Source organism: Podarcis cretensis, assembly GCF_951804945.1.
Source record: "Podarcis cretensis genome assembly, chromosome: 9".
NCBI classification, from domain to species: Eukaryota; Metazoa; Chordata; class Lepidosauria; order Squamata; family Lacertidae; genus Podarcis; species Podarcis cretensis.
In genome coordinates, this window is record NC_137178.1 from 1,288,773 (window position 1) to 1,316,504 (window position 27,732).

General features: G+C 52.9%; 1 protein-coding gene across 1 annotated transcript in view; it reads left to right on the top strand.

The window, feature by feature from the left end:
* Window positions 1-27,732, top strand: part of EXOC6B (exocyst complex component 6B) — a 225,406-nt gene that overhangs the window by 190,925 nt on the left and 6,749 nt on the right. The window contains exon 21 of the mRNA XM_079990810.1: window positions 25,584-25,696. Coding sequence (XP_079846936.1) covers window positions 25,584-25,696 — 113 coding nt within the window. The remainder of the gene's footprint in view (window positions 1-25,583; window positions 25,697-27,732) is intronic.

Genomic DNA, 27,732 nt, shown 5'->3' on the forward strand with positions numbered 1-27,732 from the left:
TCGGCCTTGAACCTCAGAGCGGGCGGAAAAGCGAGTCGCTCTGGGCTGCCAGGAGAGGGAGCGGGATGTGGAACCAGAACCTGAATTTCACCTTCCTGCCATGGAATCCCAACCTGAAGCCTGTGGGTGGGGAGCGTGCAAGGGCCAGGCCAAAGGAATGGCATGCATGCCTCCCATGGGCAATTCCTTGTTTGTGGGTTGTTGTTCAATGGACCTGCTTCTGTCTGAGGCTTGCTTCTGCCTGTGTCAAGAAAGCTGAATCAAGTATTGGTGGTTGGGTCAGTCATTTGGGGGGACAATGGGATTCCCTCTCCCAGAGTACACCTCCTGGAACACAGCCTGGCCCTCCTTTGCTGGAGTCATAGATTTAGAGAGTTGTAGAGCTGGAAGGGACCCAAGGGTCATCTAGTCCAACCCCCTGCAAGGCAGGATCCCAACTGAAGCATCCCTGACGGATGGCCACCCAACCTCCGCTTAAAATCCTCCAAGGGAAGAGAGTCCACCAACTTCCTGAGGGGTCCCTTCTGCTGTCAGGTGGTGTCTTAGCCAGGCAAGCTAGGAATGCCATTTCTACTTGTTTTGGTTCCTGAGCCGCCTAGCTTGGATTCCTGCCATGTGCTTGAGATGTAGGGCTGCCCTTGAAGGATTCTTGGAACCTTGGCCTCAGGCAAAATTCCATGTTCCGCCCAAGAAGGCCGGGCCACAGCGAGAGCTTCTTCCTCTGGTCTCAGATCACTTTCTCTGGTCCTGGGAGAAAGAGAAAGTTCTCTGGGATTATCCTTCTGCGTATAGCCCTATCCCAGTCGAGCCCCATCCTGGCACCCTCCAGATGTTTTGGGTGACAATTCCTACCAGCCCCACCCAGTTGTTGCCTGAAACATCTGAAGGGCACCAGGTTGTCCTGGGTTCCCCAATACTGAGCAGGCCAGGTGTAGCGTAAGGAAAGTCCCCTCGTTTCTCCCTGTCCCTAGAAATCAGCAGCTGCAGCATTATTTATGACTTCCTGCGTTTCAATCCCACCTTTTTCTCCCAGAGCTCAAGGTGGTCCATGTGGTTCTCCTCCAGCTCCTCATCTGATTCCCACAACAACCCTGTGAGGGAGCTTAGGCTGAGAGGCAGTGACTGGTCCAAGGTCACCCCCATGAGCCTCGTGGCTGCGTGGGGATTTGAACCAGTCTGACCCTAGTCCGTTCCTTCTCAGAAGAGAAAGGTGCTTGTGGGTGGGTGTTGAGGCTGAGTCGTTCTCCATGGTGCCCAGAGAGAGCTGCCTGGCAACCTCACGGCATGAAAGCATTTTCAGATGTGTGTCCTGCTTCTTGTCTTCTATCCCCCAAGTGGTTTACAACATTAACACCACAGAGGGGCTCCAGCTCTCTTACCTGGAGCCTCCAAAAGCTGGGGGCCTTCAAAGCATGGACTCCTCATCTGGAAGGACTTCTCCTTCAGGTTGAAGGCCCTGCTGAGTCCCTGCTCTCTTCCCGAGACCTTATCTCATCCAGGCTGCAGCTGCATCTTTATGTCTTGATAGCTCTTGAACATGAGTAGGCAAACTTAGGCCCGGGGGCCAGATCCAGCCCAATCCCCTTCTCAATCCAGCCCGCGGACGGTCCAGGAATCACGTGTTTTTACATGAGTAGAATGTGTCCTTTTATTTAAAATGCATCTCTGGGTTATTTGTGGGGCATAGGAGTTCGTTCATTTCCCCCCTTCAAAATATGGTCCGGCCCCCCACATGGTCAGAGGAACAGTGGACCGGTCCCCTGCTGAAAAGGTTTGCCAACCCCTATCTTGAAGCTAAAGTTGTGGGGAGATAGAGGAAGTTTCCTGTCATGTGTTGAGAGGTCACCCCCTCCCCCCCCGACAGAGGAGCTGCTCAGACAGGATCCTAAGACCATAACATGAGAAGAGCCCGGCTGGATCTGGCCAGTGGTCCATCCAGCATCCTCTTCTCACAGTGGCCAAACAGATGCCCATTATGGGATGCCTGCCAGCAGGGTCTGAGCACAAGGGTCCTCTCCCCGTCTGTGGTTTCCAGCATGTGGTCTTCAGAAACATTGCTGTCTCCGAATGTGGAGGCAGAGCAGAGCCATCCTGGCCAGTGGCATTGGAGAGTCCTCTCCTCCTCTGTGTATTTGTCTCATCATCTTTTAGAGCCATCCAAGGTGGTGGCCATCCCAGCCTCCTGGTGGGAGGGAGTTCCGTAGTTCAATGATTTCCCGAGTCTCCCAACGTTCAGCTTCATTGGATGTCCATGATTCCAGAGGAGCTTTTGCTGGGGGCCATTTAGCTCCTCTCCTGGGAAGCCCGCCCTCAGGAATGGGAGGCTCCGTTTCTTGAGGTTTCCCCAGCAGCTTTCGCAGAAGCTCTGTCAGTGGAGCAAGAGGCTTCTCTGGTCAGAGGGGCTGCCCTTGTTGGCCTGACGCTCTTCTCCCCGTCTCTCTTGCAAAGTCTCCACGTTTGCCCTCGATAAGCTGAAAGTGGGTCAGGCTATTGATTTGCTGCTGCTGTTATTGCTGTAAATTGATCTTCACTTTGTGTTCCTTTTCAGAACAAGTTTATTCGAGGCCATTAAAGCTCCTCTCTCTCTTCTTCCTCACCCCAGCCGTTGCCTTTCCACTCTGGGCTCTGTTTCTGTCTCGCTTTTCAGATTCTTGCTCTTTGTCTCTCCCTTTGGGTCCCTTCCTTGTACTCCCAATGCCTGCTCCTGCCATGAGGGTCTTTCCTATGCCTGGAAGAGCCATAGCCCCCCAACCCCCAGGTCCCGCCACAAGCTCTCATTCTAGCTGGACCTCCAATGGATTCAAACGGCAAAAAGTGAGATCCCAGCTAAAGGTTAGGAAGAGCTTTCTGACAGTAAGAGCTGTCCAGCAGTGGAAGGGACTCCTCGGAGAGGTGGTGGGTGCCCCTTCCTTGGAGGTTTCTAAACAGGGGTTGGATAGCCATCGGTCAGGGATCCTTTCGCTTTGATAGCTGCATTGCAGGGCATTGGACAAGGTGGCCCCTGGAGTCCCAACTCCGCAGTGCCGGTTCTGGGATTCTAAGTTGGCCTTCCAATGGGGCATGCCCAGCGCAGATATTGGACAGATAAGGAAAAGAGTACCATTAAACCTCCAGATCTTTGAAAACATGGGATAGATGCTGAGCCAGGAGAGTCATTTCTTCTTGTTCTCCTGTCTTCATAAGTTCATCGGGTTGAGTTGAATAAGTCTAAAGCTATGCAGATGAGATGAGCTTTTGGAAGGTAAAGGTAAAGAGACCCCTGACCATTAGGTCCAGTCGTGGCCAACTCTGAGGTTGCAGCGCTCATCTCGCTTTACTGGCCGAGGGAGCTGGCGTACAGCTTCCGGGTCATGTGGCCAGCATGACTAAGCCGCTTCTGGCGAACCAGAGCAGCGCACGGAAATGTCGTTTACCTTCCCGCCGGAGCGGTACCTAGTCATCTACTTGCACTTTGACGTGCTTTGAACTGCTAGATGGGCAGGAGCAGGGACTGAGCAATGGGAGATCACTCCGTTGCAGGGATTCGAACCGCCGACCTTCTGGTCGGCAAGTCCTAGGCTCTGTGGGTTAACCCACAGTGCCACCCGCATCCCAAAGCGGTCCGCGTCTAAAGCTTTGCGGATGAGATGAGCTTTTGGAAGGTAGTAAAGGTAAAGGTACCCCTGCCCGTACGGGCCAGTCTTGCCAGACTCTAGGGTTGTGCGCTCATCTCACTCTATAGGCCAGGAGCCAGCGCTGTCCGCAGACACTTCCGGGTCACATGGCCAGCATGACAAAGCTGCATCTGGCGAGCCAGCGCAGCACACGGAACGCCGTTTACCTTCCCGCCGGTAAGCGGTCCCTATTTATCTACTTGCACCCGAGGGTGCTTTCGAACTGCTAGGTTGGCAGGCGCTGGGACCGAACGACGGGAGCGCACCCCGCCGCGGGGATTCGAACTGCCGACCATGCGATTGGCAAGTCCTAGGCGCTGAGGTTTTACCCACAGCGCCACCCACGTCCCTTTTGGAAGGTACTCTGGCTTAATTTAACCACTCAGCTCTTGCAGGCTAATTTTCTTTGTGCGGAGGGTTAGAAGGTGTTTAAAGTTTTTAAAAATGTTTTTAATACTGTAACACAACCTGGGAACTGAGGATGCAGGGCGGGCAACCAACCAACCAATCAGAAAGCTCCTGGGTTCAAGCCCTGGGGTCTCCAGGTAGACCCAGGCGCTAGTCCCTGCCCACAATCCAGGGTAGCCTCTGCCAGTCAATGTGGGCAGCGCTGAGCATGAACCCAATGGTCCTGGCTCAATTTAAGGCAGTTTTGTGGGGCCTTTCTCTTAATAGCCAATAACATATAATAAACACTGTTTATGGAACAAAGTGAAAACTTTGGGACATGTGGCATGAAGCAGACATGAAGGCAACAGGTCAGCAGTGTCACCGAGGGAGGCAGGAGGGGGTGGTGGTCTGTGGCTTGGCGTCCTGGCTGCAGGATCCGGGCTGTTTTCCTGGAGGATCCTGGCCCATTTGGAGGAGGCTGCTGCTGCTGCTTCCCTGCCCCACATGCCTCTGGGCTGCCTCTCTCCAGGAAATCTCCCACCCAGTTGTCTCTCAGCCTCGCGTGCAGATTCTTCTGGGCTCCAGAGTTCACCTCTGGGTTAATTGCCTTAGTTATCTGTTTGCCACGGCCCTATCAGTGTGATAGGATCAATAAATATGATAGGGAGAAATGCTAAGACATCTTTAAGGTCAGAATGATTGAGCCTGGGACAGCAGAGAAATTTGCTTGGTATATGAGACCGTTAAAATAAGATTAGTTTTCCATGCTTCGCTCTCCCAGTGCTCTGGGGGTGTTTGAACTTTTAGCTCCTCGCGCGCTGCTGTTGTGTGCTTGCAGGCTCCACAACACCGTCACAGGTTCAGAGAGTGGGTGAGGTTTGGTGGCAAAGCTGCAGAGTTGAGGAATAGCTCTGGTTGGCATTGCAAGCTTTGGCTGCAACCAAAACTCAGATCTTTCAGGCTCGACGGCTATTGCAAGCATGGCTGAGAGATTGGAGCAATCCTGCTCCTGGAAAGCTGGAATTTTATACTGGAAGAAGCCAAACTCTGCCTCCCCTGACTTGCTCATCTGCTTCCTTGCCTTATCTTTGCAGCCTAATGTGGCCTAGGAGGCCACCCAGGGAGCTTCTCTGCTGGATTTGAACCTGGCTCCCAACACACTGCACATTTTAACAGCCCGGCTCCTGCTCATATTCCACATTATGTGTGCTCCCAGCTGGGATGGCATTCTCTGCAAATATGAACGCTGAGCTTCTCCGCACAGACCTTTTTCAGATTCCCTTCTTGCTCCTTGGTCTCAGTTAGAGAAGAGTGTTGTTGGTTTTCAGCTCCACTAAAAATAAGAACAATTTTCATATGTTATAGGCATTAATATTCATATAATAGCATTTGCATCTGCCCTCCAGGTTTCCTATAGTCACTGGCACATAAACAGATACATGCAACCCTGAGTTCGAATCCCCCCACGGCCAGTTGCCCACTCTCAGCCTGCCCTACCTGACAGGGCTGTTGTGAGGGTAAAATGGAGGGGGGGCAGAGTTGCCACATTGGGCTTCTTGGGGGAAAGGTGGGGCAGAAATGCATTAAATAAAAAGCATAAGTGTAATTATCTGTATAAAATTATGCTGCAAACATATAGTACTACCTAGGACTTGACTCATGTATATGCAAAAACCTCACATATTATATGTGAGGTTTTTGCATATAATTAGTCACAGGAGGGTCTCCAGCCTAATGGGTGCTTGATGCAAGAGACACTATGTTGTGGGCAAAGCTTGATTGGGTCACCTCTGCCCAAAACTCAGAACGCATGTGTCAGAGCTGCCTCTAGGTCCCAGCTCACAGAGGACCAACGCTAGGCTGTCGTAATGTACAAAAGTCTTTATTGAAGTTCAATTTCCATTTCAAAGCCGCAGCGCGCAGCCCTACATCTTAAACCCTAGATCGGCGAAGTCCCGTCTGAGTCTCCTCCCCTCTGACACCAGTTTAAGATCCTAGCCCTGCTCCACCTTTTCCGCTGCTCTCTCCTCTTCTGGGTCCTCCTGCCCGCTGGGGCATTGCCCTTTCTGGACTCTTCCGACGCTGAGTCGCTTAGCTCCTCCCCCTGCCTCCTGCGGGCTTTAGGACCCGGTTCCCAATCCTCATTCTCTGCTGTCCCGCGCTCCTGTACATTTGAACTTGCCTCTCGCGCCAACCCAGTGACCTTCCTCCTGACCGTTACACTACTTCTGTCACTGCTTCCCTCTTCCGGGATACTGGCCGGATCTGACCTCCCCTCCGTTGTCTGACTCTCCGATGGAGGTGTGGTCAGCCCTGCCTTATCTTCTCTCCCTGGTGGGGAATGCACTGGCCCCGATCCTTGGGACTCTTCCCCCCCACTCTGCTCTGGTGGGGAAGCTGGTCCTGATTTCCAACTACTGCTCTGGGAGTCCCTGCTGCCCCCTTGCTCCTGGGGCGTTCCCCTTGGGAACCCCCTACCCCTGGCCACTGGCGCCCCCTTCTGTGAATCTTCCGATTCGCTGGAGAGGCTCATGGAATCCCTCGGTCCACTGTCCTCTTCTCCTACGCTCCCCTCGGATTCTTCCCCTTCGCTCTCCATCTCCTCTCTTCCCTGTGCCTCTGCTCCTGAGCCCCTGACAGCATGTATAAATCTTTTTAAAACAGATCTGTCCTCTGTCCCTGCTCCCGAGTAAGGAAACATTAACAACCGCAGCAAGAATCATATGAAAAGAATCCAAAAAGTGACCCGAATTATTTTGGATGGCCGTAGGATAATATTTTTAACTTTTATTAATTATTATTGATTCATGCAAACTATGTGCAGTATACGTTATCACTGCCATCTGAAGAAAAGAATGTTAAAATTTTAATTCTCAAAAGGCACCTGATAGAAAATAATTAAATACACTGTAGCATGACTTCAGAAGAAAAAATATTTTCACCCCCAGAAGCACACTCCATTGCCTCTGGAGACAGATGAATGTCAGCAGTATGCTACGTTCTCTCTGCCCCTGACAGAGCCCAGCCTCCTGCAGGCCAGTCTCAAGGGAATAAAGCTCATGGCAAACATCACTGGAGGCAACTGCCTGGTGTGTCCAAATCAGAAACTTTTCACAGAGCTCAAGAAGAACAGGGTGGCATGCAAGGTGTTTCTGTTCAGTAGGTGAATTAGCAGAGATCCCATGGGACTACTCTCACTGAGCACTTTCTCAATCTTGCAAATGGCTCGCTTTGAAGTCTTGCAGCATTCGGCAACTTCCCCCGGGGCAAAATATCCTTAATGAATTTATTTTATGCATACCTGCCCTTCAGCAGGTTCCCAGGGTGGCTTACGAAAAGCTGATCCTTCCTTTGGCTAACCAGAGCAGCAGTTTTGAGCATGCTTCCCTTGAGAGGAAGCCGTCCGGCTTAACCTCTTAGTAGACGCGCAGGGAGTTGCACTGTGAGCCGCCTTCTGTTTGTGCTTTCACTTGCAAGTGGATGGTTTGCTTGTCCAGTGTGGTGCAAAAGGGCCTGTTCCGGATGGCTTCCCCCACATTGTGGATATTGCAGGGCATCTAGGGAGAGCTAAGTAAAGATGAAAGGGACGCAGGTGGTGCTGTGGGTTCACAGAGCCTAGGACTTGCCGACCAGAAGGTTGGTGGTTCGAATCCCCACGACGGGGTGAGCTCCCTTTGCTCGGTCCCTGCTCCTGCCCACCTAGCAGTTCGAAAGCACATCAAAGTGCAAGCAGATAAATAGGTACCCTTCTGGTGGGAAGGTAAACAGCATTTCCATGCACTGCTCTGGTTTGCCAGAAGCGGCTTGGTCATGCTGGCCACACGACCCAGAAGATGTACGCTGGCTCCCTCAGCCAATAAAGCTAGATGAGCACCGCAACCCCAGAGTTGGCCACGACTGGACCTAATAGTCAGGGGTCCCTTTACCTTTACCTTAAATGAAGATGAAGCCAGGTGGGGGATGAACGTTGCAAGGGAGCGAGGGATGGTCCCCCCAAGACAGAGGCCCACCGAGTCTAGATGAGACCATAGCAGCACGACTATGTTTCAAGCAGTAATAAACCGAAGTCAGTGGGGAATGCTGACCAAGAGTGGGCAACCCTTGTGAGTGTGGTGGCCAGGTCTTCTCCACAGGCTCATGGGGGGGGGGGGAATGAACTTCTTTGCAACAACAACTTTTTTTGCATGTGAGATGCTGGAGCCCGACAGAAATTCTTTTATTAACCTGGGTGTGCTCACTTGGAGCTGCAGAAAAATGTCTATGGAAAATACGACTGGGAGTGGGGAGGGGAGAGATGGAGAATCAAAACCCTTAATTCACATTAAGCCCTTCCATCCTCTGAAATGAACTGAACTCTGGGAACTTCAGTTCGGGCTGAGTTACAGTTTAAAGGCGATAAGGATCTAACCCGTCCGTGGTGGTTTATAGATTATGAAACCCTGTAGCCTTCCCTGGCGCTCATTCCACGCGAAGGGCAGGAGGAGGAGGAGGAATTGGCGTCTCTGGTTACTCCCTTTCTCCTGCTTCTCTCTCTTCGAGGCATCACTGTACAGTTTACAATTTAATTTTCTGCTTTTGTAATCTGTAGCCCTTGTGTATAGATCATCTAATGAAAAAGGCCTTTTCGGAATTAACGTGGTATTTGGCGGAGAGGGAGAGAACCCCATGTGTTTTCATTTCCTTACCGAAAAATTCCTAAGGAAAGCAACTCCGATTCAGGCTTGTTCAGCAGGCGGCTTGCGCAGTCCGGCGCAGGTTCGTGTCCTCCTCGTTCACGTAGCCAGAGACCTTTTGAGGACACTCTGTGTGCCGCCTCCTGTTTGGCGACAGTCCCATCCTGATGCACTCGGTCCTACCTCAAAAAGCATGAGCAGACCCTCTGCAGGATGAAAGATCATCTAGGAGGAAACAAGGTGGCCCCGAGGGTTGATGTTGCCAGCCCTCATATTATATTTGCAGACATCTTTGCAATGCAGAGCTGGTCTTCCAATGTTGCCTGGTGCCTGTAGATTAAGCATGGGCAAACTCGGCCCTCCAGATGTTTTGGGACTACAGCTCCCATCATCCCTAGCTAACAGGACCAGTGGTCATGGGTGATGGGAATTGTAGTCCCAAAACATCTGGAGGGCCGAGTTTGCCCATGCCTGCTGTAGATCATGTCCTTGGGGATCCTGCCATCTTCCATTCTGTGGACATGAACAAGTCAGTGTAGACATCGCTGAGGCAGGAGCACGAACATGCTGGGAATGTGTGCTTGGGAGAGCACATCTTTGTTTGAGAGTGTTTGCCGTGTGATGCCCAAAATCTTCCTGAAGGAAGGCATGGAAGCATCGTTCCTGGTGGTGGTAAATTGCCCACAACTCACTTCCACAAAGCAGCGTACTCGGCACACAAGGCTGGTAGACCTTCATCTTGGCATTGGACATTAGCATCACCTTCTCCCAGACCCTTTTGGAGAGAAGAGGCATTGCTGTCTCTGCCCTGTCAGTGTGCTTGTTCAGCTCAGCATCGATGGAGAGGTTGCTGGTTATGGTTAGACAAAATCGTCTACCATCTCACCCAGTTTCTGTTTCTCACACTGGCTCACCAAGTGTGGTCTCACCCTCAAATTGTATAGGAGAATTATGATGCTGCAGTCCGAAGCTCTGCTGCGTGTTTGCACCTACCATCATTTTAATTCACTTTTACTTTCTATTCCTCGGGGAAGCGGGGTGTGTGTGTGTGTGTGTCTCATGCCTCCATAAACTCTTTCCCCAATTGTAAGGTGTGATTGGGTGCACAAGCCCATCTCACTCATTTGTCCTTTGTGGCTGACAGGCCTCATGCGCACAGAGATGAGATGAGCCATACATTTGGTGTACGCACCATGCTCCATGAGCCGGAGATGCTACATGGATTTGACTGTACTCCACTTGAGTGGAGCAAAATCTCAGAGGAGTACTTTGGCATAGATTGCTTCTTCACATAGTTCATAATGAAGTTATGGAACTCGCTCCCACAGGGGGCCGTGACGGCCAGCAACCCAGATGGCTTTAAAAGAGGATTGGGCAAATTCATGGAGGGGGAGAGGGCGGTCAATGGCTACTAGCCAGGATGACTCTGCTCTGCAGCAACGGCCAAGGGCACTGAAGGGGAGAAGGCTCTTGCACTCAAATCTTGCTTGCAGGTTTCCCAGAAGAGACACCTATTTGGCCCCTGTGAGAACAGGATGTTGGACTGGGTGGGCCCTTGGCCTGATCCAGCAGGCTCTTCTTATTGGTGGCCCAGCTGAGCTTTTGACTCATGATCCAAAGTTAGTGTGAAATAGATAAAAGTAATCAGTTTTGTTCTTGATCATTGGACGTCCCCAAGATCTTTAAAAGAGAGTTTGGGTTGTTGTTGCTGCCCAGAATTTGGTGTCATTCCTGAGTGGCTACCATGTCTAGTTCATGCACCGCAGTCTCTGGGGCAGCCACTGAGAGAGCAGTCCTCTTGCCCCAATACGGTGCAAGCAGAGCGCACCAGCTTTCCTAAAAAGGCATCGGATGCCGTGCAGGACAAATCTGTCTCCTTTGCCTGCCTGACGGTCTTTTCTCCAAAAAAATTCTGAGCAGGTTCACGAAGGGGTGAGAGCAATCCTGCTGAGTGGAAATTGTAGTATCATTGGTAGTTTGAAATGGAACCTTGCGCATTGGTGCCTTCGGGGAAGTGTGCAAGTAATTCTATCCCTGATGGATAAGAGCGATTGCATAATAAGGATGGGTTGAGGCGAGTCTGCCTGGCCATCTCTGAGGTTGCAATACCAGGCAGGAACAGGATGCTGAGCTGCCCCCGTCCTCTCCTCCTGGGATTTTGACAGCTCACAGACGGCAAACATTCCCTTTTCCACCCTCTGCCTCTTTCGCTGGCTCAGCCTGGCTGGCTTGGCCTTTGTGCAGCCAAATACCCCAGCGAGTTTCTGCTGGAAAAGCAAATATCTCTCTCCTGCGGTGTTTTTCAAAGAGTGTTAAGGGGTGTAAGAAGAACATGGCTGCTGGGTCAGATCAAAAGCCCATGCAGCCCAGGATCCTGTTCTCACAGTGGTCAATCAAATAGGAAGCCTACTTCAACTGAAATCTCAGCAATGGGCGTGATGGGCCATTCATATTGGAGATAGGACCTGGTCTTCCACTTTTGTTGGACGGCCCCATTGGGTTCCAGTGTTGTGAGAGAGGGAGGCAGAAGCTCCCTTTCAGGCACCTTTATCATGACTCCTTACTTGCCATTTTTCCAAAATAAAACATCAGCAGGAAATGTTACAGCCTTTAATCTCAGGGGAGTTCCTTCAGCCTCTTGCTCCTTTTTGCTGCCCTTTTCTTGAGAGTAAGGTCCCATCCCTGAGTTTTCTGCATCTCAATCCCAGTCGATTGAATGCCTCCCATTTGGTGTCTGTCTTCTCTGGTGCTCTCACCTGACTTCTCGGACAGAGCCGAGTCTATCCCAGAGAAAAATACTTACTCACACGGTTGTTTTTGGATTTTCCTTCTACCTTCAAGCAGATGGATGCTCTGTACTGATTTGGTCCTCAGTGCACAGCAGGATCTAAGCCTTTGTTCAGACTTCTCCTGCACACAGAAAGTTGTATGTATGAGTCCGGACTGAACACTAAAATGTCTCTCTAAATAAGCAGTGCAATCTGAATATCCCAAATGGTGAGAACATTTACCTGCCTTCCAAAAATTCTGCCCCAGTGTTTTGTACCATTACCGATGGGAAGATGGGAAGACTCTCATGGCCACATTGATGTAAACAGGTTTTGGACATATCAGCCTTACAAATGTGGGCATGAATGAGCAACCAAAGAACCTCAGCCAAGATGTGTTGCTCCATTTGCAGAATACATTATTAAGTTTTTGGTGTAGGACTACTAAGGGGATGGGATGAACGTGTCTTCAGCCCATAAAAGGGGGCTTAGCTTAAGCGTGCTGCCTGCACCCAGCACCGACATTGCACCCCGTCGCTTTACCAGAGAAGCCCACTGGGTCTCATTTCTCCTGGCTGCAGTGCAGAGGGTGGGAAGGGGCAGATTCTCCCCCCGATTCTCAAACTTCACATCACAGCTCCATGCCTTGAGTAGTAGGAGGCATCTTTGGCAAGGGCAGACTTTGGTCTTTCAGATTCCAGCGGCACCCTGTGTGAGGCCAAAATCTCCCCCCTCCGCCTTGACTTCCACTCCACTCAGTTCATTACATCATAGCTGCGGCACCCCCTTAGCTTGACGCCCTGCGCAGCGGAACCGGTTGCTCTGCTCCAAATCCGCCTCTGTCTTTGGCAAGCTCTCCTTCGATTCTGTGCATCTACCCAGGAGTCGATCCCAGCTGCCCGTTTGACCTCCGAGTGTAAGGCTGACCCTGCTGTGCTTGAAAGGAGAGCCCTGAGTGCTCGGAGGGGTTCCACATCTGGTGCTCTTAACTTCAAAAACCCAGTCTTTGTCCAAGTGTAGAATCCTGTCCTCGGCGATGATTTCCCAAGTGGTTGGGTGGAAATGAGGGGTTTGATAGGTGCAAGCTGGATCGGCACAGTTTGTTGTTTCCCCCATTTCCAAGTCCCTTCATCCCCATGATTAACGAGGCATTTCATTAGCTTTTAAGAGCTCTCATTGTTCCACCACGTTTGGCTCCCCTTCCTCTCCTCCAGCGGCTCACATTTTGTCTTGTTTCCCACTCACAATGACCTCAGCGCTGTTTGTTTTAAAAAGTTCGTGACCTCCGAAAAGGGTTTACACCGTCAGATGGCAGAAGAAATGTGCCAGGCTCTACAGCCGCACACCCACGCCCGCCCTCTCCTGCCTGCAAGGTGGCGGCCGAGGAGCCGGCTCGGGGAGAGGAACAATAATAAATAGAAAGGTTTTCAAGGCTGTGAGTAAACCATGTGGCATGCACGTCTCTTCTGCGCAACACCTCTGCTCAGCTGCAGGAAACAGTCCTGGCACAGCTCGGTGGCAAACTCTTCTCCTCTGCAGTCTAGAGTTTGCCACAGTTCTCCAGCAGCACAGCCTCTGTATATTCCTTTCTCTCTCACGGCAGAGGCTGCCTTGTAGCTCCTCAAATTCAGCAGACCCAGAATCCAGCTCACAGCTGCAGGAGCAAAGCAGGGCTTTATGAAGGTGTGGAGGAAACCACCAGGGCACCGGGAAAAACTGAGAGGCAGCCCAAGACGGAGAATGAGGGCGCTTGTGCACGTGTGTCCCTGTGCTCAGTTGTTTGCTGCACAGTTTGAACTTTAACAAACAAACACCTAACTGAACTTAGTTATGTTGCAAATGTTCATTTTGGACCAGCCTGTAAAATCCACAGAACTGCCTTGACAGCCTCTTCTCTCTTTCCCTCTCTCTGATGGTACTTCCTTTGCTCCTGTGACAGGCCTCTCTTTGGGGATCTGCAAGCTGGAACGCGGTTTTGTCTGCATTAGACACATATCTATAATATTCCATGCCGGTCTTTGTGCATCCGAAGTTCAACTGTCATATCATTCTTGGACACTTGAAGCTGTGAGGACCAAATTGCTTTTGGGTTGGTTTCCATGTTGTCTTAAGGGCTGCTTTATTTTCCTAAAAGAACTTCACTGTAAAACGCACTATTCCAAGGAACACAAAAGGAAACTTTTGTTTTTGTGTGTGTGTGTTTCTTTACATTTGCAGACTGCAGATATGTTGTTGATAATTGCTGATATTTCTTCATTACTTTTTGCAATACTTATCAAAGTGGTTTACAAAGGCAATGTTACAATACGTTGCGCACATCTAACTCCCAAACACTGTAGTATTCCTAACTTCAAAGGTGTGTATGTCTCTGGGCAAAACTGGATCTAATTCAGGTGCACTGGTGGGTCCAGAGGGGTGATGTTTTCCTGCATTTTGCAGAGTTTCATAAGGGCGGCATGTGCGAAAATACCATTCCGCCCTCTGAAAGTCTGCCCATTTGTACCTAAACTGATTAGCTCACACAAATTTGTGCTGTGGGCCTGTGAGCAACCTTCGCCCAGTCTTTTAGGTACAACAGATGCCCTTGCTGTGCTCTGTTGCCACCTTGGAGAACAGCCCAAACCAGGCACCTTCTCTAAGGTGTGGCAAACATGTTTGTTGCATAGATGACTGAGGAGGCAGAGCTCCACCTTGGGATTCCCCCAACTTTCTTGGAGGAAGGGTGGAGGGCTGTCCCCAGGCAGACTATAACTGGTTCTCCTCTGAGCTTCCTGGAAAGCCAGGATGCGGCTTGCCTGTGTTCCCTTGAGTCATCTATCCATCCTGGCATTGTTTTTTTGCGGATTGTCATTGGGCTGGTTTGTAGGCCTTTTTTGTGCCACCACAATGTGATAACGGGGAAGGAGGAAGTGTCTGGAGTTTGGGAAGTTGAGCTATGTGCCCAGGAGTGTGGGAAAAACTGGGCTCATTGGCCGCTAATTGCCATTTTGCCTGGCTGAGATGGCTTTGGAGTTCAGCCTCGCCGATGCCACTCCTTTCAAATCCGACCTTAGAATCATAGAATCGTAAAGTTGGAAGGGACCTTCTTCCCATCATAGAATCATACAGTTGGAAGGGACCCTGAGGATCATCTAGTCCAACCTCCTGAAGTGCAGGAATATGGGGCTGTCCCCTACAGGAATCAAACCTGCAGCCTTGGCCTTATCAGCACCACGCTCTAACCAACGGAGCTATCCTTGTAATCACCGCTTGGGTTGTAAATCTGTTTCATCCCAAGCAAACGAGATGGTGTGCACATAACATAAATCTGCTTGTTGGTCACCTGCAGTCGCCAGGCAGGAAGGTTTAATCCCAGGCAGCCACTGGAGTGAGTGTTTTGCCGCTTGGTCAAAGCGGGACACTTTGCCGCCTCTGCAGCCGCCTCCTCCTCCTCCTCCTGCTTCTGCCGCCGAGGGTTCAGAACAGCGTTTCAGCAGCATCAGGGCCATCCAGGGGTCAGGGCGACACAGCCTCTTGCTTCAGTCCAGGTTCCTGCTTCGGTTTCAGATGTATCCTTAATCTGCAGCAAACAGCCATAAATCCTGTTATTCCTCTCGGTGCCAAAGGCGATGCTGTTGCTGCAACAAGCCTCGGCGGACGCAATATCTGGATTAAACGCTTTGCCGTTTGCTCTCCCGGCTCCAGCTGAAACTCACCCCGGTGCTGGAGGTGGAGTTGTCTCGCTCGCAGCCAAGCGTGGCCTGCGAGATTTGAGGCCTGATTAGGTTCAGCTCACGCCAATCCCTTCCAGTAGGCTTTGCAGTGGGGTCTGCGCTGTTTCAGCTTCAGGCAAGTGGAGGTGGAAGCCAGATTCTGATAGAACAATTTGCGCAGAGGGAGGGGGTTCTGAGGACCAGAAGTTTGTCGGACCAGAGGCCATCTTCCTGTCCACGGCCGCAGTGCTCTGCCTGGAGTGATCAGGCTGGCAGGAAGCGCCTTATTATTATTATTATTTGTTAAATTTGTATTCCATCCTATACCCGCAGGTTTAGTGGTTGTTGCAGGGTGGTTGCAACATAAAATCACAAAATAAAAACACAAAATACAGAATGCAAACAAAAACAACCCAATATTCTCTCTCACTCCCCCAACACTTTATAAGAGGCTCAGTGGGAGAGTGTCTGCCTTGGAAGCAGCAGGTCCTGGGTTCAATCCCCAAAGACATCTCCAGGCCAGGACTGGGAGGGAGTCATGCCTGAAATCCTGGAGAGCTGCTGCTAGTCCGTGTGGAGTGAGAAAGACGGACCAATGGTCTGACTTGCTGTGCTTCTGTGTTCTTGTGACTGGCATGCAAGATGGCTGGTCCTGGGGGAAGGGCCAGCTTTGTTGCAGAAGCTAAAGAGACCATTTGCCTTTTCAGCTTGCTTCTTGGCTTTCCCTTTTAGTGACACCAGAGCAAGGCAACTTTACATATTAATTCTGATTCCCAAGGGACGTCTCCAAGGTTGGCGGTGATGATAAAATCCTGCTGGATATTCCAGGTTTCGGAAACATTCCTGGGTGCTTTCAAGCATTTGCCTTCAGCATTTGCAAACGGAGATGCTCTCCTCTCCCTTTTCAGAAATCTGACAGCTCTGCAAGCGGCGCCCATGTTTGGCCAGGGCTGCCGCTGGTGACAGGCCTTATTCACACCAGGCAGGGCTCCTCCTTGCCCTCTCCAGTTCACAGCTTGTTTGCATTGAGGCTGCCGACACGTCAGGCCAGACCCAGGGCTGCCTTTCCCCCTTGGCGTTCCCTTCCCACCCTGCTGCCCTCTGCCACTCACTTTGACACGCACTGACAGGTTACCTGAGGGCGGCTTCTTGGAGCCGGATGCTGGCGGCACAGGCGGCTGCTGCTTTCGCTGCAGGCCAGGGACCGTAGGCCAGCACCTCCCCCAGTCCGTGCCCAGGATCTTCTCTATCTCTCTTTTTTTGCTGCCCTTTGATGTGCAACTTAAGGATGTCCCTAAAACATACCGGCTGGAGCTGTTTGTGCAATGAAGTTTGTGCAATGAGGTCCACCCCTCCGTGTGCCAACGCTCATTGTTTCAGGTCTCTGCCTGGGCTTCTGGGCGGCTGCCGTGATTGCAAGTGTGGTGGCATCGCTCAAGGATGGAGCCCCAGCCTTTCATTTGGCGGGGTGTGTGTGTGTGTCCTTTGCATCTCTTCCGTGAGTTGCACATGTGGAAGACAGTTGCTGGCAGGTCTGGTGGATTAATTAATACAGAACCTAAAGGTTATGGTTTGGAATCTCAGCCTCCCCCCATCCCCGGGAACTAGGAATGGATTCAAAAGGGATCCATGCTCGGTTAGTTTACATGTTGAAAAGTATATAGAATGGGAAGCTTCAGTTCACCTTTGCAGTTGGTGTCGTTGTTGTTGTTTGGAAACAAAAGGCTTTTGGTCATTGGCAGCCCAACTATGTAGGTAGCACCAGCTGACTGCCTTATTGGAACCCAGATCTCCCTGAATCTTGCATAAAATGGGGGCCCAGGGGTCTGGATTTCTCTTTCCTTTTTTTAATAACAGGGATGCAGAGTTGGGGGGCAGATTTGGTCCTGCCGGCTGCTGTTATCTCTCGTCTGTGGTATCCCCCATTTCCACCTGCTGCCCCTGTGCTTTTCTCCAAGGCCAAGTCCTAGTCCAGAAGTGATCTTGGAGAGGGGTGGGGTGAGGGAATCAGCAGCTGGCCCAAAGAGACTTTGGGGGCCTCCCTCTTTTGCTCTGAAACTGCCCCTTCCACCCTCCGCTTCTGGTGTGAGCCGGGTTCCAGCGGCCAAGTGGGCTGCCCTCGTCTCTCTTACTAGGCCTGTTTGCCCTGGGCATGGCCTGGTTTGGCAGCCAGGGCGCCCCCTCCATCCCACTGTCTCCTGCGTTGTCAGCTCCTGCTCTGGGGTCCCCTCCCTCCGTGGCCAACTCTTGCTGCCACCCAACTCCGGGGTGTGCCAGGGTGCCCCCCCCTCTCTCTGGCTTCCGCGGCGCACGTCACAGCGTTGTGTTTTGGGAATGGCGATGGGGACGAGCGAGTCTCCCCTCCCCCCCCCACTTTAAAGCTGGCGGAGCCGCTGGCTGCGTGGCGCTGGAGTGTTTAAGCAATGCTACGTGACTGCGCTGGGGAGCAGCGAACAAGTTCAAGGCAAGGTGAAGCTCTTCTGAGATAATCTGAAAGTTCACTGGGAGGTGACAGCAGCAGCGTCAGTCCCATACAGACGGGAGGGGGTGAGGGAGAGGTCACCTCTTCCTCTCCTGCCCCACCCTCGCCGGGTAAACAAAAGGAACCTGCAGTTCACGGAGAACTTGGCACGCGCCAAACGGGAGCCGGGAATAGTTGCCAACCACGCTGGGGTCGTTTGCCCGGAGCCAGCGCCTTTGCCAGTGGCTGGGTGGGGTGGGGAACATGACAGATCCAGCGATTTTTGGGGGCCACCATCTCATAGTTCTCAATTATGGCAACAACCCTGGTTTAAACAGCCGGCCTGATGCTGCAGAGAATGACGTCGCTGCAAAGGAGGAGCCTTGATTTTGATGGCAGATGAGATGAGGCGGAGAGGAAAGGCAGAGGCCTCAGGGTTCGTTTCATGGGTACATCACACAGCGAGGGCATGAGAAGAGCCCTGCTGGATCAGGCCAGTGGCCCATCCTCTTCTCAAAGGGGCCGACCAGACACCCCAAAGGGAAACCTGCAAGCGGGATTTGAGTACAAGAGTGGCTCTCCCCTCTTGTGGCTTCCAGCAACTGGGATTCAGAAGCATCACTGCCCCATCCTGGCTAGGAGCCTTCCATGGGCCTCGCCTCCTCCATGAATTTGTCCAGTCCTCTTTTAAAGCCATCCAAGTTGGTGGCCATCCCTGCCTCCTGCAGGAACCAGTTTCCTAGTTTCACTATTAGCTGCATGAAGAAGGAATTTCTTTGGTCGGTCCTGAGTCTGCCAACATCCAGGGGTAATAGGATGCTGCCCATCATCTCTTGGGTGTTTGCCAGGCAGAGAGGTGACGCTCAACTGATCTGTGGCTTTCTTTGCAACAGAGTGAATTTGGGCAGGGAGCAGGCAAGGGAGAGGGGGGAACCCAAGAAAAAGCCATGGGTCAGTTCTGTGATCTCTAGGGAGTGAGGACATCCAGTCCCCTGAACCAGCGACAGGGGCATCCTGAAGGGAGACTTGCTTTCCCTCATCTCCCCATGTGGTTCTCCCTCTTGCCAGACCCTCCCCGCCCTTGGCTGACGCTGCCTGCCTCCCTCCCTCCGGAGCGGGCCCACTGCAGGGGGGAGCAGCTGAGCGGGGACCCTCCCCGTGGAATGTGGCTGCCGGCTGTCAGCTGCAGGTGCTGAGCTGCAGAGGCTGGCGACAGAGCCAGAGAACTCCTTGGCTCCTGAAGTCTGGAGAGAAAAATGCAAAGTATGAGAGCCAGAGAGAAAGCCCCTCTCCAGGTAGTGCCCCCACTCCTGGCCCTTAGGACCTTCCTTAGGACCTTAGGACCTTAGGGATAGCACTTCTCACCCTTTGGTGCCCTTGGCTAGAGCCTCTGCTCAGGGTCCGTCCCTCAGGCCAGGGTCAGGCCAGGGACTCTGCTTCCAGCTAAGAACTGGTCAGGGGTTTAGGGCTCCAGGGGGTTAGGATGAGGGGCGGGGGGCCTCCTGTATTCCCCCACCCACCCAGCCCATCATCCCTTCCTGGCTGGCAGTGCCTCTCCAGCATCCTGGGCAGGAAAACACACCAAGCGTTGAAAGCATGTGACTTCCCTCTCTTGCAAAGGATCATGGGAACTGTAGTTCCTTAAGGGTGCTGGGAATTGGAGCTCTGTGAGGGGAGAGGGGGAGCCAGGTTGGGCAATCATTGCCAGCACCTGTTCCCCGAGTGCAAGGATGGAACCCTTCTTCCCTTCCCCCTCTGCCACTGAGCTGTGGACCCTTCATAAGCGCATAAGAAGAGCCTACTGGATCTGGCCCATGGCCCACGGAGTCATTGTGCACCCATCTTGTGAACTGTCCTGAGATCTTCGGATGAAGGGCAGTATATAAATCTGATAAATAAAAGCAAATTAAAACGTCCAGCTTCCTGTCCTCCCGGTGGCTGAGCAGTTGCCCCAATGGGAAGCTCCAGAGCACAAGATCTGAGCTCAAGAACCACTTTCCCCACCTGTGGATTCCAGCCACTGGTAGTGGCAGAGCCCTGCAACTCTTTAGAGGGGCAACAGGCAGCGGTGTGGCAAGTCCAAATCTCCACCCTGCAAGGACGGGAGCCGCGGACGAAGGAGGCTGGCGTGTCTGTGAGCTGGACCAGCTTGCTCTATAAGCCAGCAGAACAAAGGCGCTTGCGGGCCTCTCCTCCTTAAGAGCCGTTTCAACACCAAGGCCTGAAAACGAGAGTGGTCAGAAGAGACTCTCCGGTTGCCTTCTCACAATAACACTTTGGAGTTACTGGAAACAGAGCGCGATTCCTGGGAATAAATTTATGAGCATTTACAGATGGAAAAATGGCAGAGCTCGTCGGCAGCAAGTGCAGATGTGAAGGTTTCTGGACTCCATCCACTGGAACCCTAATTTAATAAAGACAGGAGCCTAAAAACAGGCAGAGGACATCCAAAAATAATCGAGATGTTGGGGGGGGGGGAGAGGTACGGGTGTGAGTGGACGGAGGGTTTTGTGCTGTTAAACTCAGTCTCTCTCTCTCTCCTGCCCCCGACTTGAATCCTTCCAGGTTTCTCCTTGGAGCCTTTCGAGGATTGTCTGAGGATATAAACAGATGTCCTTGGCCACAATCCGGCCTCTTGAAAACCAGCAGGCAGTAATTCGGGGAGCTGTCATCTGACGCCTCAGCAGCTACCCTTCCTGGCTCACCAAGGACACATGCCAGCCCCTCTCCCCTCTCTCACATAGATCTCCTGGCCATGGAACTTCTGAGTCACCCCTGGGGAGGCTGCAGAGGGGGCCAGCGAGCTCTTGGTTCAAACCTGGCCCCCCCTTCCATGTCCAGCCCCCTCTCAGCACAACACAAGGGGGTGAATTGCTGGCATCATGGGAGCCAACTCCTAGGGACCAAGGTCTGTTTGCCCCCTAATAAAATATTTGAGGCGGCTGCCCCCCCCAAATTGATGAGCATTGCTATTCAAATGGTGTATGTGTGCTGTGTCATGTGATCAGTTGTGTGGGGTGGGGCTTACTCCCCCCCCCCATATTTTATTGAGGTTGGCACCCTGGCTGGGATGAACTCTAGCAAGGGATGAACTCTACCAAGGTAAAGATGGCATGCTATGTTCATCATAGAATAGCCAAGGGGGGCGTTTCTGGAGTTTGGTCCACTGTTCCTCTATGCTCACTGCATTTCCAGCCTCTGATGAGTGTCCCTGTGCAATTCATGTGCTCCCAGGCATTTGCTTGTTTCATTCACACATTGCGTTTGCCTACCTAAAATGTGTGATGTGCAAACTGGCCTTGGGACTGACTTCGGATTAGGTGTACAACCAATGGGTGGGGGTGGGGAGGCGTTGCCAGAGTTTTAGGGTGTCCGTAGCTAGTCGGGTGCCCCTTCTCCTGGTTGTGGGAAGAGCGACAGCCTACAAGGCCTTAAGGGGGTCTCAGACTTGCAGCCGGAGCCACGAAAGGTGAACTTGGGGACGAGTCTGCTCAGCCTTTGGGAGGAAGCCTCACGGAAACCAGAGAAGACCCAAAGGCTTCACCTCCGAAAGATCAATTGTTTGCTTCTGGGCTGCCTTTTCCTCTGCTAATTGCAATGGACAGGAATTAGTGGCCTGGTGGTGGTCTTGCTAGTTGGCAATGAATCACGTTGCAAGGTTTTTAGTTCTTCCTCACTGGTTCACCTCTCTATTTATCCTCTTTTCCACCAGGGATTTTCTCTTTGAGAGCAGTCTCCCCTTTTTTGGGCAGGGAGCTCACCAATGTGGACTCACTGCCCACTTGCTCTGCAGGGCGCCATGTTGTCATGGTTGCCGTCATGGTGGGTGCTGGGTCCCAGTTCCCAGAGGATTAAGCCTCTTCCCAAAATCATCACCAACAAGGGCAGGGTGTGCTCTGCGGTCCAGGCAAGCTGAGGTCAAGCACTGAGAACTGGCTTCGGTCCAAGGTCAGGCCACAGTCTGGGGTCGAAGGAGATGAAACCAGCCTCAGGAGCAAGGAGCTCAAGACTCATGTTGCTTCCTGCAAACAGAAGGCTCAAGAGCAAGGCCTCATATCCTCTGGCTTCTTCAACTATGCCCCGATCCAAAACTGCTGGTGGGGAAGGTATTTAAGGGCATCACTTACTGATGAGGAGGTCCTTAATTTGGGAGCCTCACACATCAACCCTGGGCCTGTGGACACATGCTGTGGCTTTGCTCTTTGGTCGGGACCAGAACTTTCGGTTCCAGCGTTCATACTTGGAGTATGGCTCCACCATCTTCTCCTGACGGGACCTCAGCGTTGGTTCTGAGGAGCCCTGTTTGCTCCCCAAGCTGTGGGGTGGCTGCTTCACCCTCCAAGGACTGCATGTCTGGGATCAGTTCTGGCTGAAACAATGCTTGATTTAGAGTCCTGGATTTGGCAATAGCGTGTCTCCGTGGCTGTGGGTGGTCTCTGGGATGAGGATGACGTGGCAGGGAGTAGCTCTGTGATTGGAAGGTCATGTGTCAGAAGCAGCAGCCTTGTAGATCCACCTGGGATGTCTCTGGGCTGGAGAGCTTTTAATTGTGGCTGGTACTGTTTTAACCAAACCTGTATAGATGTGCCAGTGTCGAACTGGCAGAGAGATTGACGTATTCAATGCAAGCTAACTGCATTGTGCTTAATGGGATTCTTGCACTTTGTTGCTCATTGGGACAGGCTTGCATGCAAACCTCCTCCCCTCTCTCCTTTTCCAAATGTTTGTGTGATTCTGGGAAGCCACCCTTTGCTCTCTCGCCGGATGCCAGTGATGGCAAAGGCTGGGGGCTTTGGAAGGGAAGTTGGTGTGCTGTGACCAGGAGGAAGGAGTGTTCCAGGGCCAGAGTGTCGAGGCTGCCTTTCAAGGGATTGGGCCCAGGCACACCTTTGCCCCTCCTCATGAGGAGACTTGGGTCTCCCTTCCGAAGGGCTTGGGGAGAGAGCTGCATTGCCTGGCCCCTGGAAGATGGCTCTGGTTTTCTGACTGTAGCACAGGGGTCAGCAAACTTTTTCCGCAGGGGGCCAGTCCACTGTCCCTCAGACCTGGGGGGGGGGGGACCATATTTTGAAAGAAAAAAATCCCCCCCGACTCTCCCCTCCCTTCTCCACAGCACCAGTCGAGCCCCGGTGGCTGCTTACCTGTGCCTTGTGAACGGCAGGGGCTGGCGGCGACGGCAGCAGAGGGACGATGCGTGGTGCAAAAGGGCTGGCTCCGGAGAGGGGCTGCTTAAAATGGCACTCAGCCAACCGCTGCTCAACAAAGCCAGCCCCCTTCCTCCTCTAGGCAGGGCAGGGAGAAGCCAGGAGGAGGGAGGGAGGGAGGGAGGGAGGGAAGGAGGGAGGAGGTGCCACCGCGGTGTGTGTGAGGGGGGCGGGGAATGCGCAGCCCAAATAATCAGAATCCCCATGCCAATCCACGTGGCAATTCCCGGACCGTCTGTGGGCCTACTCCAGAAGGCAGTTGGGCCGGGTCTGGCCCCCTGGCCTTAGTTTGCCAACCCATGCTGTAGCACAATGAAGGGCTGAACCTAAGAAGAGCCTTGCAGGATCCGGCCAGTGGTCTGTTTAGTCCAGCATCCTGTTCTCACAGGGGCTAGCCAGATGCAAGCAGGATCTGAGCACAAGAGCCCTCTCTGCTCCTGTGCTTTAAAAACCAACTGGGTTTAAGAGCATCGCTGCCTCCAACCCTCACAGCTGGTAGCCGTCAGTGGCCGTCTCCTTCATGAATTGACCCAATCCTCTATTGAAGACATCCAAGTTGGAGGATGAAGTTGGGGGTGTCAGTCAGTTTGAGGGACGGGCTCCTGCATGCAGCATCTTGGGGTGAATCGGAAGGTTGTGATTGAAGGCCTTTCCCCCCCTGAGAGTGCAATCCCAGGTCTTGGAAGAGCTTCTGACGGACGATCTGGCAGTGAAAACACCTTGAACTCTCTGGGACCTCTCCCTCTCTTCCCCATCCCAGGTCCCCCACCCAGCCAGCCGCCTTGTCTCCCTGACATGCACCAGGTTTACGGTCACCGCCGTCCCTCCTGCACGTCTCTCCGCCTGCGCTCACGGCATGCAGAAACACCGGCAGCCGCAGCGCTTGAGCCACGCAGCCCCCACTGAACTTGCAAACTGCGGCTCCCCCCCCTCTCTCCCCCCCCCCACCGCCCTGGTGCGCTCTGGGCTGTCAAGTTTGATTTATGGAGCTGCACCGCCGACTCTCTGGTTTGAAGAATTAATGGTATTTGCATATTTTTATTTTGGAATCTGCCCCAGAAGGTGGCTGCCAGAATGCGTGGAGGAGCCTGGGCTTCAGGGATGCCCTTGTGCAAAAGCCTCTTCTCTCCCCCCCCCCCCCGCTGCCCCCGATTTAGTTGCGGAGGTGAAAAGTTTAAACAGTAAAACCAATAAAACCGCATTTATGTGACAGATAAATCGTCTTGCATTGTCAGAGTTCCTGGCGAGAGAACTTCCCGCCCCTCTGCTTGCTCTGCGAGCTCAGCAACCGCCCTGCGCGAGGGGAAGGAGGGAGCCCTCGGAGGCATCGCAAGCCAGAGGCCGCGTGTCCACAAGATGGATAGGGCTCAACGGCTGTAAAACACACAGGCCATCCATCACTGCCACTCCCCTTCGTGGCGCTGGGGTGGGGCGAGCCCGAGGAGAAAGCCGCTCTCTGCTCCCCAGGGGGATGCGCTGGGGGAGAGCACCCGGTGGCGCAGAGGACAAATTGGCCTGACCCTGGCTCCTCTGCCCGTGGGCGGTGGGCTCTGCAGCCGGATCTGAGGGTGTCCAAAATGCATGGCTTGCAATGTCTAGACTCTGCTTAGTTGTGACCGGGAGGCTGGAGGCTGTCACCCTGTTGTCTGGGCTTCTGCACACTTTGTGCTGGCCCTGCACAATCACAGGTGGCTTCTCGCACGGCAGTGCCACCACCCATTTCCGCTACCCTCCTCCTGCGCTCCAGTGCCACATTCCCAGGCCTGGTGCCCTCTGCTAAACTACAGGTCCCATCGGCCCTTACAGAGTTGCAGTACGAAACACCTGGCAGGAACCAGGTTGGCAAAAGCTGTTTGACCGCAGCAAGGAAGGGCAGGCTGGTGCCTCAAATGGCATCTGCACAGCTCTGGCCGTTGCCACCTTGATTGATCTTCTTTGGGGTCCTGGCCCCGAGGGAAAGGTGTTTTCCTGAGGAGCCCAAGGCTCATGTGTAGAGATTTCCAGTTTGTGGTGTAACAGTTAACCTTTAAAAACACAAGTAGACTTTAAGTGAGAATTAGGCACCTTTGCTCCTCTATGCCCTGTTACTTCCCAAGTCATCAGACCAAGGGACGTGTATTTCCTTTAGGATGCAGAGTTTCTGTTCCTCTGGATAGGGAAGCACCCCCTCTGTGGCGCTTGGTTTTTCAGGAAGCCAGAGCACGGTTGGCACAGCCTTTTCTGCCCCTTGGCTACCCTGGATTCTTGATCCTTTGTTCCTCCTGCTCAGCCCAACTTTGCCCCTGGTTTCCTGCGCCAGTCATCTTTCCCTTCCACTGCCCCAACCCCACAGCCCAGGCCTGACCAGCTGCTTGCTCCCCTTGGAAGCAGAAACACACTGAACCGGGTCCTCCTTTCCTTTTGCCTCCCTGCCTCTGTAGCACTTTGTGAGTGCAGACTGCCTTGGGTCAGAAAACATTATAGAATTCGGGGTGGGGGTGGGAACACACTCACCCTTGCCAACCCTGCCCAGCCCCCTTCCCCGGAAAGAATATCCCAGTTCTCAAAGCATCCTTGCCAGTGGACTTCCTAACAGCCCTGTGTGGTGGGCTGCTGGCATTCCCATTTTACAGGTGGGGCAGTGGGGCAGGGGGCCCCTGTCAAAGCCCAGAGCCAAGGGCATCAGCAGCCCCTCCTCCAAATATGTGCCCCCCTCCACCGTGTTGCTCTTAGCTGTGACCTGTTTCTCTCTGTGTGTTTCAGCTCTTAGATCTGTTTCTCCAGTGGGATTGGTCTACATACCTGGCCGACTACGGGCAGCCGACCTGCAAATACCTTCGCGTGAATCCCACAACGGCGCTGATCTTGCTGGAAAAGTGAGTGCCTCAGCCGAGACATTCTTTCGATGGTTTCCTGGCTTGCTTTGACAAGCAGCCGCGTTCCCTCTGGTGGCTCCTTCCATCGCCTCCGCTGCCTGGCCTGGGCTTCCAGGAGGGAGGAGGGTGGCGGCTGCTGCTGCTGCTGCTACTGCTGCTTGCGCTGAGGCTGCTGGGCTGCTGAGCACCCCTTGCCCTCTTGCCATGGCTGTGGCGTGTTTGTGCTGTTCTGTGTGTCTTGCGCAGGGGTGAGTTCCCTGCCGCCACTGGTTGTCTTCGCTTTGTGTGTGCGCATGGGGCGGTCAGAGTCAGCTGGCTGGCAGAAGTGTGCAGAAATCACCAGGGCTCCACACAGAGGTGTGCGCAAACAGACCGCTCTGCACATTGGGGCATTTCCAGAGCATGTTGGACAGTGAGAATCGAACACAGACTTCTCCCACATCGCCCCATTAAACTGCATAGCCTTTGCTTCCAGTTCATATTCATTTAATTATAAGAATGCATGAATTGATTGATTGAAGAATCCAACATACAAATGAAATCAGGAAATTTAGAAACAGGTATATATAACTGATACACTTCATTGGCTAGGCAACCTGACTGACATTGTCCTTGTGTGTGAGATGCCCAGTTCTTCTTGGAGAGGGTGCAGATTGGCCAAGCATGCAAAGTCCCTCTTAATGGCACCATTTCATGTCGCTCCCCCCATGGGAATGAACGCAGTTGCCAATGCCGATGCAGGTTCCCTGCTGAATTCGCACTCGCCACTGCTGGTGTCACCAGGAGGTCTTCTTTGCCTCCCCTGGTGGCTTGGCACGCTGGATTTGAAAAGTGGTTCTCGATTCCACACAGCTGGGTGTTGAGGAACGGGATCCCTGCCCTTCTCTCTTCGACTGGGCAGCAGCCAATCAATTTTGGGGAGGATGCTGGGTGCTTTGCAATTGCGCCAGTACAACAGGGGTGGGTATCCTTTTGGCCCAGTGGACCACGTCTTTATCTCCCCCCACCGGCCAACTTTGGCAGGTGGGCAAGACCTGGGTCAGCCCCCAGAAGTCATAATGGACGCCTGTCAAAGCACAGCACTTCCAAGAGCCTGACAACCTGCTCCGACTTCCTTCCTTTGTGCTGCTCATTCTTTTGCCAGCCCACCTGGGTGATGCTTCCTGGCTTGGGCAGAGGAGCCTCCCTGGGCAAAGTGGCGCCATGTCTCTCCCCAGGGACTCCTTGCCGCATTCCCCTCTCGCTTAGCTGCTCTGGGACCCAGCTCAGAGCATGTGTGTCAAAGTCCTGGCTTGGCTGCTGGTGGCGGATCCTTGCTGCTCGGTCATCCCACCTCCCTCCCTCCCTCCCTCCCTCCATCTCTCGGGACCAGAATGGCTATCAGAGTCACTGGAGTAGTTTTGCCCAGGCGGCCAGTGGCCAGAGAAGCCACTTCTTAACTCCTCTCTCGGTTTCTCTCTCTCTCTTTCTCCTTCCTCACTTCCACAGGATATCACGAGAGTAAGTATGTGGCTCGATTGGGGGCTCCTTTAGTTTTCTTCCCTGTGAGTCCTTTTATTGTGCAATTTAAGCGGAGCACTCAGTGGGCGCAAGGCGCCAGGTCCTTCTGGAAGCAGCCCCTCCTGGTAACTTTATCATCTCCAGTCCGCTAATTGCCATTTCAAGCGGAATGGCAATTTCAGCCAGGGTTGCTCTGTATTTAGAGATGAGCTTCCAACAAAACGTGGGGCGGTTTGATGAGGGTTTTGGCGGAGGGTTTTGGCAAAGGCGCCTGGCCATTAATTCCCTCCTACCTGCGCTGTTATTTGTAGCCCGATAGCCCCACAGGGAGACCCAGCCGGGTACCAAGACCCTTTCGTCAGGCTTCCAGTGCACACTCGGATGTCCCCCACAAATCCCATAATTTATTCCTGATGTTCCGGTGGTGGGTTGCCTGGCGTGGAGCAGCCTAGCCCAGTCCAGAGCCTTCCAGATGTTTTGGACTACAACTCCCATGACTCCCAGTCAGCTTGACCAAAACATCTGGAAGGTGCTGG